General features: G+C 38.1%; 1 protein-coding gene across 12 annotated transcripts in view; it reads left to right on the top strand.

The window, feature by feature from the left end:
* Sox5 (SRY-box transcription factor 5) overlaps positions 1-16,545 on the top strand; it is an 884,924-nt gene that overhangs the window by 547,714 nt on the left and 320,665 nt on the right. For 10 of the 12 annotated variants that reach the window (XM_048335235.1, XM_048335237.1, XM_048335233.1 and 7 more), the window contains one exon: positions 12,032-12,263. In XM_048335235.1, the coding sequence (XP_048191192.1) occupies positions 12,033-12,263 (231 nt within the window). In that variant the 5' untranslated portion in view covers position 12,032. The remainder of the gene's footprint in view (positions 1-12,031; positions 12,264-16,545) is intronic. The other 2 variants (XM_048335240.1, XM_048335238.1) reach the window with 1 other exon arrangement.

The following is a 16,545-nucleotide window of genomic DNA, read 5'->3' as shown; positions in this document are numbered from 1 at the left end:
ATTCTATTTCCTATTTGTAGTATCTGTGAAGTCCTGAAAAAGATCAAATCATTAAAGCCAGCAAAATTATTTTTAAACTTTTTTATTATTATGATTATACACACACATATAGTATATATATTATATATACATACTGTCTAGTGATGTTGTTCATGAATGAAAACCCATCTCCTTTCACAGTGAGTTTGGTGACTATGGTGAACTTTTACAAGTTATTATAAATATGGTGACAGGTGACCACAGGTAGACACTAATAAATTCTCGTGCATGAAGATCATACGAAAAATATTGAGGGGCATTTTAAAAGATTAACCTTACTCCCTGTGGGAATAACATTTAAAATTACATATGTAATTTAAAAATTACATATCTTGGTTTCTCTTTTCATGGGGTTAGCATGAAGGAAGGAATTTGTTTCTATTTCTCTCTCTACTTTTTTTTCCTTTGAACTGTAGAAAACTTTTAACCAAATGGTTTAGAATTATATGGTAAAGGCATACTGAGTATCTGATTATAATTATGTGTATGTGATGTGGTCCAAGCTTTGATAGTGTAGTTCCATTTAAAAAAAAAAGGATATTAATGCCTACTAACATGTCATTAGATCGTAAAATCTTCTTCTTCTTCCTCCTCCTCCTCCTCCTCCTCCTCTTCTTTCTCCTTCTCCTCTTTCTCCTTCTCCTCTTCCTCCTTCTCCTCTTCCTCTGTTTTCCTTTCTCAGTCTCCCAACACCTTCTGTGAACATTTCTGATGCTATATAACACATGATAATATCTATTGCTCAGACTCCTTTGACAGGTTTGGTCAAATATAGAACAATAGACACTGAATTAATCCCTTTGAACCAGCATTCTGATAGAGGGAGAGAAAGATTGACTCTATTTTGGAGAGTCTGCGGGTAGTTTTCAAAGACACCTTAATAGAGATCTTGAGAATAGGCAAGTATCCTACACCATGTCCTTTTACTGCCTGCCCAATGGCCCGGATCCTGAAATTTCTACATATGGCAACCATATGGCTTGGAGAAAAAAAAAATCTAAAAAAGCCTCAGATTGTTAAGATAGTTAAGACTGTCATTATTTCTTTAACCTCCCCCCCCCAAAAAAAAAGGCACACAATCACTTGTTTATCAAGTTATTTGTTCTCTGAACTTTAGGGTTAAGAAATGTTCAGTGGAGTTGCTTAGGAGAGTTTTGTTTAGGCTACTTTGGACTAAAGGAAGATTTATACAACCTATCCTGGGACAGATAGATTTTGCTAATCCCCTTGATTCTTCCTGCAACCCCTCTGCCCCCGTGTATGGGTAGGTAGGTGGCCTCTCAGGCTCTCAGACACACCAGCAGCCAAGCATCTGGGGAGACTCAGGAGGTGCTCGCTGGCACGCTAGCTCCGAGACCAGCAGTGTGACTCCAGCCTGGCGCTGTCAGGCCTGGTTATGGAAAGGCAAGAACAATGCCTCCCTTGAGAAAGGGAGAGAAGTTTAGTCCGGTCACAATTCTGATGTAAAATTTAAATCATCCCCTCTACATCCTGTGGATTTAGAGCTGTCAGAAAGGCACAAACCATACTTAAATGGAAAAGGGTCTTTAGTTCCTTAAACAGTAAACGGACTCTCTGTAACTATAAATAACACGATTTGGAACCATAGATCTTTTCATTTTAACGTGAGACGATTCCCACTGATTTTTATAAATAATGAGAACAAAAAGGTCTTTGACATTTTCAACTCTTACGTGGACGACAGACTAGGTTAAATTTTTTTTTTTTCTGTTTGTGATGAATGACAGACATCTAACAACAAATGAGTATTTACTAGCTTGCATTGTTTTCTTCCTAGCTCAGACACTGGGTCCATTTTCCAACAACTCCTTTCAAGACTTTTTTTTAATCTCCTTTATTTAAAGGTTTTCATCGTTTCTGTCTTGTTTTTCTCTGAGATGACTCCATTGAAATTTAGTACAACTTGGGATTAGAGAGATAACTTAATTACATGTCTCGTCACTCAAAATAGGTGTTTCTATTTGTGAGGAAAGGAAGTAAAATTACAACAATTATTAATCATTCAAGTCAAGGTGCATTTCAGCTATCTTCTGGGGGTAAAGAGCTCACGGCTAGCTGCTTATTTTTTCCTCTCATAAATCCCTAGAAAAGTTTGAATACTTCAGGCATCTAAAATTCCATCTGTGTATCTATTGCCTCTTATTTGAGGCAAATGACTTTGTGTTAAGAAGATAATTGTCACCTTACATGTTATTAATGAACTCTAGTACCTTTTCTAAGTATTAGAATTTTATAGAATGATTATTACAGTGGTCTGTTGGCTTTAGTGCGTTATGTGCTTTGTATTTATTGTTTTAGGCATATAGTGTGAATTAATTTACAACTAATAGAATAAAATTTGAAGATAAGAAATTGCAATTGGCAGATGTCGTTGTTCAGATAAATTTTGGCTCTGCCATTCGGCTATTCTGTTACTCATAATGAAGCAATCTTATTTAGAAAAATTTTGGGGGGGCCTCCTGCCAATAAGACATAGCCTAAATTTAGAGTAAAAAATTTTAGTGGTTTACAATGATTAGTGAAACAGAAAGATCAAATGTTGAATTCTGAATTGTTGCAGAATCCAACTTTTCTGCCATAAACTGTTTGCAAGTGCTTTCTGCCTTGTTTACAAAACAAAATAAAAATGGACTTATTAATATTTCTTATTATAGGCACATTAAGTCACTGTACTTCTAAAATATGCTATGCCCACCTTGTAAAGAAGAAGTATCTTTATTAGTGAAAACAGTTAAGTTACCTTCTAAGCTTTTCCTTATCTGTTTTTAAATGTAACTAAGCATATGTTCTTTGTACAAAGTTTTCTTTGTCAGTTGTAAGGCTTAAACTCGAAGCCTGGATACTGACCCTGAGGTTTTTAGCTCAAGGTTAGTAATTTACTACTTAGAGCCACAGCACTACTTCTGTTTTGTTCATTTGTCTGTCTGTTTTATTGTTTTTGAGTGGTAATTTGGTGATGAATTTCACAGGGATTTTTCTGCCTGGGCTGGCTTTGAACTACCAACCTCAGGTCTCAGCCTCCAGAGTAGCTGGGATTATAGGCGTGAGTCACTGGTGCCTAGCATATGTATATATAAGGATGTTTCATAATGTACGTGATCAAGTGTAGCTCTCTATCACTTTCTCTTATCCCCTTCTCTTGCCCCTTTTATTTCTTTGCAGTTTTCAGTAGGATCTACTGTGCTATGCGATATAAACATAGTTTAGGTGCACAAAGGGATTTCATTGTGGCATTGTTTTTATATGCATCTGCTGTGTGTTAAACATATTCACTGTGGTCATTCTCCCATCCTCCCTCTTGTTTTTCCTCCTCAAAATCTCTCTCCTGCAGTAGTCCTGATCTGATTTCCTTGTATTTTCATTTTCTATTATTAATATACTGGGACAACCCTGCCCCTCTCCACTACTTTTACTTGCCAATGTACTCCTGATTTCAGTAGTTTGAAAGCAGCTGAGTAGAGCTATTTGATAAGAATATTGATCTGAGCAGAGAGAAGAACCAAAGAGTGGTGAAGTTACAAGACAGGCAAATACCAGCAACTCAGGAAATTGAGTTCTGAGGATCGTGGTTCACAGCCAGCCCAGGCAGGAAAGCCTGTGAAAATCTTATTTCTTATTAATTGCCAAAAAAATAAAAAGGTGGAAGTGGAGCTGTTACCTAAGTGGTACAGTGCCAGTCTTGAACAAAAAACAAAAAGGAAAGCAAAGCAAAAACGAAGGGCCAGGCCCTGAGTTTAAGCTCCAGGACTAGAACCAAGAGAAGGGGGCGGGGGGAGGGACAGAGAAAGGGAGAGAGAGAGAGGAGAAGAGAAGAAAAGAGAAAAGAAAACAAAGAAGGAAAGAGAGAGGGGGAAAGGAAGAGAGAAAAGAACTTATTTCTAGCTGAGTAACACATGCCTGTAATCCTAATTATCCTGGTTGTTCAACATACTGAGATCTAGAAGATTGTGGTTCAAAGCCAGCCCAGGCAGAAAGGTTTGTGAGATTTTATCTATACCAGAAAAAGACTGGGCTAGAGGAGTGGTTCAAGTGGCTAAGCACTAGCCTAGCAGGCAAGTTAAGCTAATGCAAGTCTTTCAAAGATTTTGTAACACTATATTTGTAACACTATATACAGTAGATTTGGTAATGAAATTGACATGGATTTCTCAGTATCAGCCAGGAAAAGAAATGTTTGAAACTTTTATGAGGGGGAAAAAGGAAAGTAAAAAGCAGACAAATAAATATAATAATTGGAATTCATAGAGTAATGAAATATATTTTCCTTTAATGAAGTGATCTGCTAGGCTTGCATAATTTGGATTACATATCAAATAGAATGCTTGGTTGTTTCATTCATTTCAATTAAAACATTTCCATTCAAGCCTAATGCTGGTTTAATTCAGTCACAAGGAATGAATGGTGGATAGATCTTTAACAGACAATAGATTTAAATTCCTGATATTGATTAGCCTTTTTACAACAACCATACATTATGAAGGGAACCAGGCAAGGAAATGAGCTGTTACTGAACCATTTATCTTGCTAGCAAAACTTAAAGCACGCAAAATCCCAGAAAAGCTGTCTCCCCTTTGAATATTGTGCTAAGACTTTTGTCACTCTGATAATGCCTTAGATACTTAAATTATAGCCAGGAAAGAGGTAGTCTTGACTCATAAGTTTTGAGAGTTCCCATTTATGACTGGTTGGCACTGTTGCTTTGGGGACTCTGATGAGGGTCAGATAGAGGTGAACTATTCACCTCATGACCAGGGAGGGAAAAAAAAAGAAGAGTTGAGGCCCTCCTAGCTCCTGGAGGACACACCCACAATGATGAAGATACTTCCTGCTTAAGCTCCACCCCTTAAAGATTCCATCCCCTCCTAGAGGACACCCCTTCCCCCAATAAAACATTCTCTGATGTCTTTAATGAGACCTCAGCACTCATGATCTAACTCTCACTTGTAAAGTCATCTATCTTACAGTATTCTTTCTTTTGTTATTAATTATATTGCTCCTCACCTGGATCGTGTTATTTTTCACAGCCTATTTTTCAACCAATGAATTAAAAGACTGGATAATTGAAGGGGTGAGTTGAGACATGTCTTTTTGAACTCTTTAAGGTTGAACCAGACAGGTCATTTAAACCAATTTCTGCATAATACAAAGATGATTTCCATGCATGAGTTACAGAGTCATGTCATTCATTAATTTATTTTTAGACAAATATGTTGAGTGCCTAGTATGCCTTAGGAATTTGGCTACTGTATGATTAGTTGTATCAGACTCACCTAAAAGGATTATGGCATTTGGGAAAAGAAATACAGGAAAATTTGGAAAGTGCTTTATTATGCAGTCATATTTTTAGCATTAATTTTGGTGATGTAGATACAAAAGGCCAAAAATGACTTGTGTTTCCTGGATTCTTACCAAGAATGAGATATGTCATAGGTCATGGGAGTTTGAGTAACTAAAATGATAGGTTTTTATATTTATTTTCAGGTGCTTGTGTTATAATTTTATATTGTGCATATAGGTTATATGTGGGTATCGTATATATAGTATAGTATATGTAGGTTATATGAGACAAGGCCACAGGTTCAACAGATGTTTAGTTTTATGTTGTAAGAGTTCATGGTTCACTTTGAGGTCACTTCCATTATGTTGGAAAGAAGCAGAGGACTTGCAGAAAAATTACAAATTAAGTTTTCTCTTTCTCGTTGCATACTTCTTTTTTTTTTTTTTTTTTTTTTGGCCAGTCCTGGGCCTTGGACTCAGGGCCTGAGCACTGTCCCTGGCTTCTTCCCGCTCAAGGCTAGCACTCCGCCACTTGAGCCACAGCGCCACTTCTGGCCGTTTTTCTGTATATGTGGTGCTGGGGAATCGAACCTAGGGCCTCGTGTATCCGAGGCAGGCACTCTTGCCACTAGGCTATATCCCCAGCCCCTGCATACTTCTTATACTTTTAATATAGTGGTGAGCCTGAACAATAAATAATATTCCCACTCCAGAGGAATAACCAGTAGAAGGCACTGCATTAAGATTTCTGTTCATCCGTGACCTATAAGGTTAAATGTCAAAGGTTAAAATAGAATAAGAGTATTTCTTGAAAGAAACAAGGAAAGCAAGGTGTGTTGTCAGCGCCCTGTTTTGTATTTGTTCCATATGCAGAATGAATTTAACTTTATACATGCTATTCTTTTGCTGAATAATTACAACAAATACCTTAAACAGATTTTGTATGGTTGAAGTAGTATAAAGGTTGGTTATTCTTCAATATAGCTCTATTAATAATTAACTATGTAGAATTTTTACCTAGTTACTTAACTCTGATTGTCTTTCCTTTATACATTTTAAACTGAAGTGTATCCCCCCTTTTTTTAAAGTAGTTAAAGAACAAAAACAGGGCTTCCCCAATCCTTTACAATGAAATTATTGAAAAGAACAATGCTAGGATACTAAATATTAAAATCTTACTCAATTCTGTAGAAAGTTTTCTCTAGAAAAGGTAAAGCTGTTTGAAAAATTATTTTGTTTACAGATCTTTCTATAAAAATAAACATCTTTGGATTGCTTGGGGGAAAAAAGTTTCTGGGTGTAGTAGGTATTCATTTAATAGATACTTTTGAAGGACTATTACTCTCAGAAGATTCCTAAAGACTAGGCAGATAGCTTTGAATAAAAAAATAAGTGGATCTTATGCTGGGAGTGATGGATAATAGACAAAGAAGTAAATATGAAACATGTCAGATGTTGTTAATAAATGACAATGAAGACTGAGACAGGCAAGGAGTGGGCATTTAGGGGGAGGAACCAAGAAAGCTCTTCCTGAGGACATTTGAGAAGAACTCTAAATGCAATGAGACAACTAGGAAAATGCTTGCCTGGGGCCTTTCGAAGGCAGAAGTTACAAACTGGGAAATAAGTGGGTTTAAATCAGTGGTAGATTAGTTTCCACTGGTTATCATGCATTTTCACACACATACTGTAAGTGGCTTCCATAATAATTTATGGAATTTAATTTTCACTTGTGGAGGACAGGGGTTCTAAAGTTCAGGAATTGGTAGATTTGGATCCTTTCTAGATAGGGGGAGAAACTGTGCGTTCTCTTAGGGTATTGAAGCCACCTGTATTTCCTAGTTTAGCCTCATCTTCCATCTGAAAGCTAAAGCAACAAGCACATCTTCCAGTCTCTCTGCCTGATGCTTCCTTCTCTCTTAAAAACATCTTTATGCCTATTCTGAACACAGCAAGAAAATGTAGAATAATCTCTCTGCGTTCAAGAGCCTTCCCTTGGTCATACCTGTAAAGCTCATGAAAGGAAGCAAATGCACAGGCTATGGGTACCTAAGACCTGATGATTTGGGGTGGAGATAGTGTAATTCTGACTCCCTCAACTGATTTATAACTTCAGCTGCTCATGAGAATCAATGGAGAAGTGTGGACAATTGGTTCTGCCCACTAGAACCAATCACGTTCAGTATTTTCTTAACTCCTTCCCATCATCACAATGTGTGGCCAGTGTTGAGAACCCACTGTGTGGTGGTGTATGTGCATGGAGTATGTACGTGCAAGACAAATGGGAGATTTTCCACCTAATACACTGAAAAGCCTTTCAGTGAGTAGCAAAAACAACAACAACAACAAAACCAACAACCCTGCTCCCCCAATAGTTGGTTTTTGTTTCTGCACACGGTCTCACTCTATAGCCTAGCTAGGGCTTAGAACTCACAATCTTCCTGCGTCGGCTTCCCAACTGCTGGGATTACAGGCATGCATAAGAATTATCTGTGATTTTTTTTTTTTTGTTAAATTACTGTCTCATTTTGACCAGAGTAGTGTGATGGTGCAAGGTTCCACGGAGGAGTAAAATGAAAAGCAACGCCTTGCCTAAACCACACTGCTCCTCACAGAAAGGAGGTATTGCTTATCCCTTTCATTCATGTAACTCACTAGCTGCAGACGTCCAATAGACTAGAGATGGGACTTGATCCATCTTTCTCAATCTGCTCTTTCTTCCTAAGTAAGCTCAGACCCTAAATTTATCACCACTTTCTAAATGTATTTTCTGCCTCTCTGCTTCTATCATTGCTTCCGACATGAGATGTTTCTCCAAAGATTTCCATTTGTCCTTCTTTTCCCTTCACATCCCAACTGGTCATACACTCTCTGAAGTAGTCCAGAATGCTCTGTGTCCCTGCTGAATGCCTGGGGGACTATTGCTATCACATCATTTGGCTCTTAGCCTGAACTGTCTTTCATTATTATTTCTCCTTTTATGTAAAATCGCCCCAGTCAGTTCATAAACTCCTTACAGCAGAAACACAGCTAGTTAAAAAAAATCTTAACAAGTGCCTTCTGCAGGATAGGGGTCAGTGAATATTGTTGGATGACTGGGAGCAAGACCTCAGTTCTTTCAAGTCCATTTTCTTGGCCACACATACCATTGAGTTAAACACCATTGCTCTTAGACTTAATTCCACAAGGCCGTGGAATGGCATCTGAAATGAAATTTGTCTGTCTTGTGCCAGCTTTTTAAGTTTGAGTTTTATTCATTGGTGGGTCTAGCATTCCACCCAGGAGTGACAAAAATAATCTGTGAATGAATTGATTAGAATATATATCAACCTTGATCCTCAAATGGTCCTGAGGGCTTTCCCACACTGCCGCAAAGCCGTGTGAGCTCCAGGACCAGGAGCACAAACCGCATCGGACGATGTGGAGGAATCTGAGATGTCTTCTCACTGCCTATGCCTTTGAGATGTTTCCTTTGTCCAAGATAGAAGATGGAACGCCTTTGGGATCTGAACAAAACTTGAAGACTGTTATTGGTTATCTATCTATCATCTAATACTGATATATTCATATATATAATTTTATTATCAGTATTATATATAACTGATTCATTTTATATATACAAACATAAGTATATATACAAACATATATGAATGCATATATGCATATGTATACAGAGAATACATATATACATACATATATATATACACATACATATATATATATATATATATAGCATATATCTAGAACTGAGGCTTGAACTCAGGGCCTCACCACTCTCAAAGTTGGCACTCTACCACTAGAGCCACATCTCCACTTCCATGTATCAGTATTTGCAAAGTACCAAGAGTCTGTAAATGTTCATACTCTAATGTGGTGGATGGATTGATAGCTCTAGACATAATTGGTGAGGTGATTGATTTTTTTTTCACTAACTTGGTAGCCTACTAGTGGAATATAACCACAGTAGTTTGATGTTTAATAATTTAATGAATTTTCAGGCAGTCTTTTAGCTGAATTTCCAGTGCTTTCAAACCCAACACATTAAGAACCTTCGAAGTTGGCTTTGGGAATGGCATGGAAATAAACTTGAAGTGATAGGTTTTCACCAGTGGCTGTCTGGCATCAGGACTTCTTCATGCTGTATGCTTTAGACCTTAAGCCCTTTGCTCCATAAAACATTATATACTGAGAACAGGCATGCAGCTGTATATAAAATTAATTGATGCATTGAGACAGCCAGTCATTCTGAGAAGAGTTTCAGTAGCTCATCTCTTATGTTTTCTTCGGCAGTTTCCCATATATATCATCATAAATAATGATATCAATAAACTGGGAATTGACTTAGCAAAGGCTAGCTTATCTCCTTTTCTGCTTTGATGGCCTAGAGACAGTTGTTCATAGCTTAGTTTTAAGACAAGGGGAGATGGATTACATTCAAGACCACAGGGCACCAATTTATTAATTCCAATAAGAATGGTCATGCCCACATAAACCACAAACATTAAGGTTTATTATAACAAAGGGATAATCTTCTTACCATTAAGTTACAGGTGAAACCAACCAATACTGAAAAGTCACTTTATTAATTTCCTGGGACAAATCTCTTATAACTTGAACTACTTGAAGTGTATTTTGGGTATCTCTTATTGACAATGGGAATCAGGTTTCCAGGTAGGAAATCAGAACAATAGTTGATAAATATCTGTGTTTAGGGATAATCAGATTGGGCTCCCATACCATTTGATGAGAGGCATAGCATGGCCACTGAGATGGAAGCTCCGAACTATGAGCTCAAACTCAGAACTAAAATCGTGGACTCTATTCATCGCAAACCCTTTCTTCATAAGTTAGATTATACTTGGAGTGGACCTTGGTAGCAGATTCATAAGTTAAAAGTATTTGAAATGCAGTGTTCAAGAACTCAGCTTCTAAATGTAGTGTTCAAGAACTCAGCTTCTAAAGATATCACCTATTGATAGCTAGGACTGTTCCGCCCTCTTCTCCTTGCTAATCTAATCAACATCTCTACTACTAACATTGTTTTAAATACTTGTGGATACATTTGATCACTGATGAATGGGACCCTTTCTTTACTAGGAGACTTTGTACAATACCACTCTTAGAAGAAAGTATGTGTTCCATATTTTTCAGTGGTAATTTTTATTTTGAGAAATAGAGGAGGGAAGAAGAGATGAGAGGAAAGGAGGGGGAGGGGAGGGGAGGAGAGGAGAGGAATGAAAAGGAAAGGAGAGGAGAGGAAAGGAGAGGAGAGGAAAGGAGAGGAGAGGGTATTAAGAGAGGGAAGGGGGAGAGAGAGTCTCTCTTCAGCAAACTAGTGCTTTACCCATGTTTATTTTATTCTGAAGCCATTATTTTTCCTTCTCTCCTATTATTTCTTACTGGACTGTATTTGAATACTTCTTTTTTGAAATTTCTCATGCTAACAGTGGTATTAGTCAACAATATATAGAATTGCTTGTTTGGAAATACATTTTAAATTTCAGTCTGGTATATGTGAAGGAAGTAGTGGGAGTGAATACTTTTCTGTCTCTAGCTTCAAATAACAATGGATGATTCTATAAAATCTCTTTGTTTATTGAACAAAACAACAACAACAAAAATACAGCTTTTTCCAAGGTCAGACCAAGCTGTAAATGCTACAAGAGAGGTTGTTTTTTTCTTTGAATAAATATTTTAACTCAATTCCATTTCTATGTGAAACTTCACAAAAAAGGAAAGGAACTTTTCTATTTAACTGAAAATACTTGCCATTCATTTTTAACCTCAGATAATATCTGAGTCAGTGAAATAAAAAGAAAATGTCTAATTCTTGTTCAGTTATCTAAGCCCATTTTTATATGGGCCTTCGCTTATCAAAACAAACATCTTTCTTTGGCTTGTTTTGTTTTGGTTTTAAGTATTCAAAGGAGTATAGCTGTGTATTCAAATCCAAGTATTCCATGGGGTTATAAAATTAGAATTGTCGTATTTTTGCATTCTTATTTTACTTATTAACTTACAACTTATAACTATGCCAAATTGGCTGATCTGGCAAAGGTAAGAGAAAGAACATCTCAATGGTCTTAGCATAACACTGATTACAACATTTATTCCATTGTTCACCTTAAAACAAATATCAAAACTTTTTTATTTTGGTAGGTCTGAGGTTTGCTTTGAGCTAACATTTTGACATTTCTCAAAGATCTGACAAATCATAAAATGCACATTTGTTCTAATGACAATCATTTATTTCATTTATTTTGATGAAGGAAATGCTAGTTATTGCCTTTGCTTTTAAAGTGCCCACAGTATTTGCAATTCATCAAGGCTTCTGTCTTCAATAAGGTCTATCAAAGTGTAAAACTAGATGGGTATTTTTTTCCCCTTTCCTTTAAAATGGAATGGTCTTTCATTATACACCACCATTCTTAGGAGAATTCTCTTGTTTAAGAAGCCAGAATACAAGAGAGTGCTATATTAGAGTATTATTCTCACAACAAACAAGCCTGGTTCGTTGCTACCTGCTTGGCCATTGTTTCTGATTGTGTGTGCCTTGCAGTGGTATTTGGATAGTTTCCTGCTCTCTGAGAGCACAAAAAAGGCATTTCTGTTACAATGGGCCCTAACCACACAATGACGGCATTAAGGATTTATGTGGAGGTTTCATTATTTTCTCCTCTTTTGTTCCTCCCAGGATGTCTTCCAGGCGCCCAGCCTCTCCGTATGGGGAAGCAGATGGAGAGGTAGCCATGGTGACGAGCAGACAGAAAGTAGAAGAAGAGGAAAGTGACGGGCCCCCAGCCTTTCACCTTCCTTTACATGTGAGTTTTCCCAACCAGCCTCACGAGGAGGAATTCCAGCCAGTTTCTCTGCTGACCCAAGAAACTTGTGGCCCCAGAACCCCCACTTCTCAGCACAGTACAATGGTAGGTTCCTCATGGGCATCTCCTGGGCCTACTTCACCCTCACTTTCTCATTAAGTTTCCTCCTCTGATCCTTTGGGCCCCCAAATCCTTTGTGTGGTTATTATTTCATCTATGTTAATAGCCATAGACAAGATTCCACTTTGGGCATCTTAAGAGTTCCAGAAAGTGCAAGATAAGTAGATGGGTTCCATTAAGGAGTAAAAGAAATAGTACTTCATTTATTTTATTTCTGCTTTTTTTTTTTTCTTCAAGAAACCTGTTTTGGAGACATGACCCTATGAATGTGCAAAAATTATTCTCATACTCTTTCTCTGAAAGGTTTATGTTCATGAGTTACAGTGAACGGAAGGTCATGATTTGCACCATGCTCAATCAGTGCCTTTGTTTTTGTTTTGCTTTTCCTTTTGCTTGGTTTTCAGACTGGATTCACTGTACTTTCCCACACTTGGAGTTTTGTAGAAGATAATATGTCATAGTAACTGTGATTTCCTAATGTGACTCCACTGATGGTTGTGTGTAAATCAATGCCAGACTAGGCTGTTGTTCAACAATTCACTCATTCCCTGTTGCATGCTATTCCAGAACACTAGCTCTGTCAAATCTTATTATTTCCCCCTCCAGAAAAATATTACATATCTTAAATATTCCCAGTGCTGAAATATAGCCACTTATTCTTGTTATTAAATTACTCGCTGAAGTGGACTGGGAATGTGGCCTAGTGGCAAGAGTGCTCGCCTTGTATCCATGAAGACTTGGGTTCGATTCCTCAGCATCACATATATAGAAAACAAAAACAGCCAGAAGTGGCGCTGTGGCTCAAGTGGCAGAGTGCTGGCCTTGCGCAAAAAGAAGCCAGGGACAGTGCTCAGGCCCTGAGTTCAAGGCACAGGACTGGCAAATATATGTTATATAAATAAAAATATATATATTACTCACTGAAGAGTTAAATCAACAAAGGTAATTGAATAGCTCCCAGTAGCCACGCGATAGATATGACACTTTGGCTTTTGAATTAGATTTAAATATTCCTGTTGACCATTTTTCCATGGCAAGGTATAGTGGCTCATGCTTATAATCCCCAACTACTTAGAAGAAAAGAGAGGGCCTGGGAATATGGCCAAGTGGCAAAAGTGCTTGCCTCCTATACATGAAGCTCTTGGTTCGATTCCCCAGCACCACATATATGGAAAACGGCCAGAAGGGGTGCTATGGCTCAGGTGGCAGAGTGCTAGCCTTGAGCGGGAAGAAGCCAGGGACAGTGCTCAGGCCCTGAGTCCAAGGCCCAGGACCGAAAAAAAAAAAAAAAGAAGAAGAAGAAAAGAAAAGAGTCTGTGGTTTGAGTCCAACTCATGCAGACTTAGCAAAGTTGACCACAGAAAGAACTAGATGTGGCTGGCAATGCACACCTCTAACCCCAGCAATAGGAAAGCTAGACGGAAGAACAATCATAGTCCAAGTGTGAGCCTGGGAAAAAATAGTATGAGACATTAGGTGAATAAAAGAACTGAAAGAAGAAGGGCTGGAGACATGGCTCAAGTGGTACAGTGCCTGTTTGCCAAGCATGAGGCCCTGAGTTCAAACCCAGGGGGATGGGAAACCAAAGAAAATAAAGCCTCATGAGTCACAATTTCTTGGAGCATTTGACTTTTCCCACCATAAGTGTTTGTACTGATGTATGTGCTACTCATACACTCCCTTCTTGAGAATGTCATCTTAACCTTGGCAGTGACTCACTGAGGAACTCCTGTCCTCTGCCTTCTGTGAAGAGGTGGAGGCTCAGAGAGACTGAGCAACTTGCTCCACAATACACTAGTCAGTGGGAAATCCAGGCTGTACCCAAGCAGTCTTGGGTTGGACTCCATGGTGATCAACTTCATGTACAGCTCTCTCAAGAACTCAGGTGTCTGGTTTTCTATTCTCATTGATAGATATGCTCACCATATCTATCAATCCTCCTCATTCCTTCCACTCTAAGTTTGTGTTTGCCAGATGTTGTCACCTAGCTTCTTTCCTTCCTTCCCAAAAGGAGAAGAAAAGGGAAGGCAGGTGAACAGGGCAAAGGATCCAGACTCTCCACTGTAAAAACCATTACTGTGATGCATTTCCCCCTCTCCCCCTTAAGATTGGCCTGTTGCTTTTTCTCAGGGAGCACTGGACCGAGAGTGTGTGGTTCCCAGTGGCATTTCCTGTGACCTATGCAGTCCAGATCTGCAAGGTGAAATCTCAGTGGTCACAACCAGAATGAAAATCTATAGAGGAAATGATTTCAACTACACTAGAAGCTGGGAAAGTACGTGCAGGACGAGTATATGAAGGACGAGTACATTAAAGTGTATTCAGGAGGGATATCTGTCGAGTTATGGAACAAAGGAGTAGATAGATAACAAAAACAGTGGTTGAGATGTGCACATCTTGAACTTACTGTAATTTCCATACATAGGATTCACTTCCATTTCATGTTGATTTTGTTGCTGTGGTTGTAGTTTTTATTAATACTTGGGGATTGAACTCAAGACTGTGTGTTTGCTAGGCCTACTCTGTCATGTAAACCTCACTTCCAGCCCTTTGACCATTGGTTATTTACAAGGTAGGGTTTCACTTCAGGCCCAGGCGGGCTTGGACTGCAGCTCTCCTGTTTGTGCTTCTCTGTGGGACTGGGAAGTGAACAGCAGTGTGCCACGGGACTTCCCCATAATGGGAACCCAGTTTGTATTTTGCTGCATACACTTATAGGTAGAGATCAAGTCTAGCAAACTCTGCGTGGGTAATCTTGGCCCTTAATCTGTGCCTTCGAAGTAGCTGGAATTATAGACTTCAACTCCAGTGCCGGGTAGCGTTCTCTCTCTCTGTTACTGTCCATCTAACTGGTTTCTAGGTTTGATTCTAATGTCAGGATTTCTTGCTTTAAACTGCTCTTGATCTTGAGTCAGCAGATGGGAGCTGCATCTGTATAACCTCAAAACTTCACAGTGTCTTGAATTCATCCTTCTACCTTCTGCCACATGTGGTTCATTGGGGAAAAAATGACTTGGATTGTTTGCTTCGATTTTTGGAACTGTGCACTCTGGTGCTTGTAGGAATTTAGCCCACCACTCTGCATCTTAGCAACACACACACACACACACACACACACACACACACACACACACACACACCCATAATTCAGTATAAATGAGCATCAAACTACAACTTTCCTTTCCTTTAGTACCACCTCCCTCTGCCGACTCCATGTTTTGGTCATGTCAGTCTTGGCACTCGTGTTCTTGAAAGTAACAGTGGGCCTCACTGGACACTCACAGTGTTCTGATTTCTGCCTGGAAAACTCTAGCCCTGTTTGAATTTTACATTCCAGGTAAAACTCAGGTAAATCATCTTCTTTTCACAAGAATGGATTCAGTACATATCACTTATTAGATGCTTTTTGTTAATTTTCCGAGACAGAGTGGTTAGTGCATTATTCATTTATACATTATACTTTTCCCATACACTGCATTCTAATTTATACATGGCCCATGTCTTCATGTGCACAGCTTCTTTGGATGGCACATGCAGGCTTATATGGGCATACATGCATATATATATGTATATTTGATATCTATATTTATACAAATTTATACATGGCATCTCACATGTAAAAGATTTTCAATTTATGATTATTCACAGAATGGCATCCTTGATGTGGAGAAATAAATAGTAAATATTCTGAAGGAAAATTCTTGGTGACTATTCAGGATTTTTCCTGTCCAGAAAATTTTAGAACAAAAATGCCATTTACCAATGTATAATCAGAAAGAGGAAAGTCCTAATTTCAGCTCTGAAACTGATTAAGATTTTCTTCCTCATTTATCAAAATGATTGAGTGTATTTATAGTATTGTAATTCGACATGAATATGTTTTCTTTTTTTGGATACTAGACTATTGTCCTTTTCACACAATAGGTTCTTTTATTTAGTAAGGAAATGCATTCTCCGTTTTTTTCCCTATTCAGTATCTTTGAAAACAGAATGTTTCATAGTCTTTATATTGTGAAGTTCAATTTAAGAACACAGGCATATTTCATTGCCTATTTGTGTGTGTGTATGACAGTCATATTCCATTCTTAAATGAAGAAGAAAGACTTTGGGTCGTGTATATTTTGTATTGCCTGAATAGATGAGAATCCATGGAAAACTGTAATGATCCCTAAGATTCTGACTTAACGTTACAAAGAGAAGCTTGTAGTAGAAAATATCACTTGGAAAGTATTTCCTAGGACAGGAATTGTATTTGCTTAATAATCAT

Source organism: Perognathus longimembris, chromosome 27 (assembly GCF_023159225.1).
Source record: "Perognathus longimembris pacificus isolate PPM17 chromosome 27, ASM2315922v1, whole genome shotgun sequence".
NCBI classification, from domain to species: Eukaryota; Metazoa; Chordata; class Mammalia; order Rodentia; family Heteromyidae; genus Perognathus; species Perognathus longimembris.
Note: the sequence above shows the minus strand (reverse complement) of the source record. Positions and strands in the feature narration are given on the sequence as shown.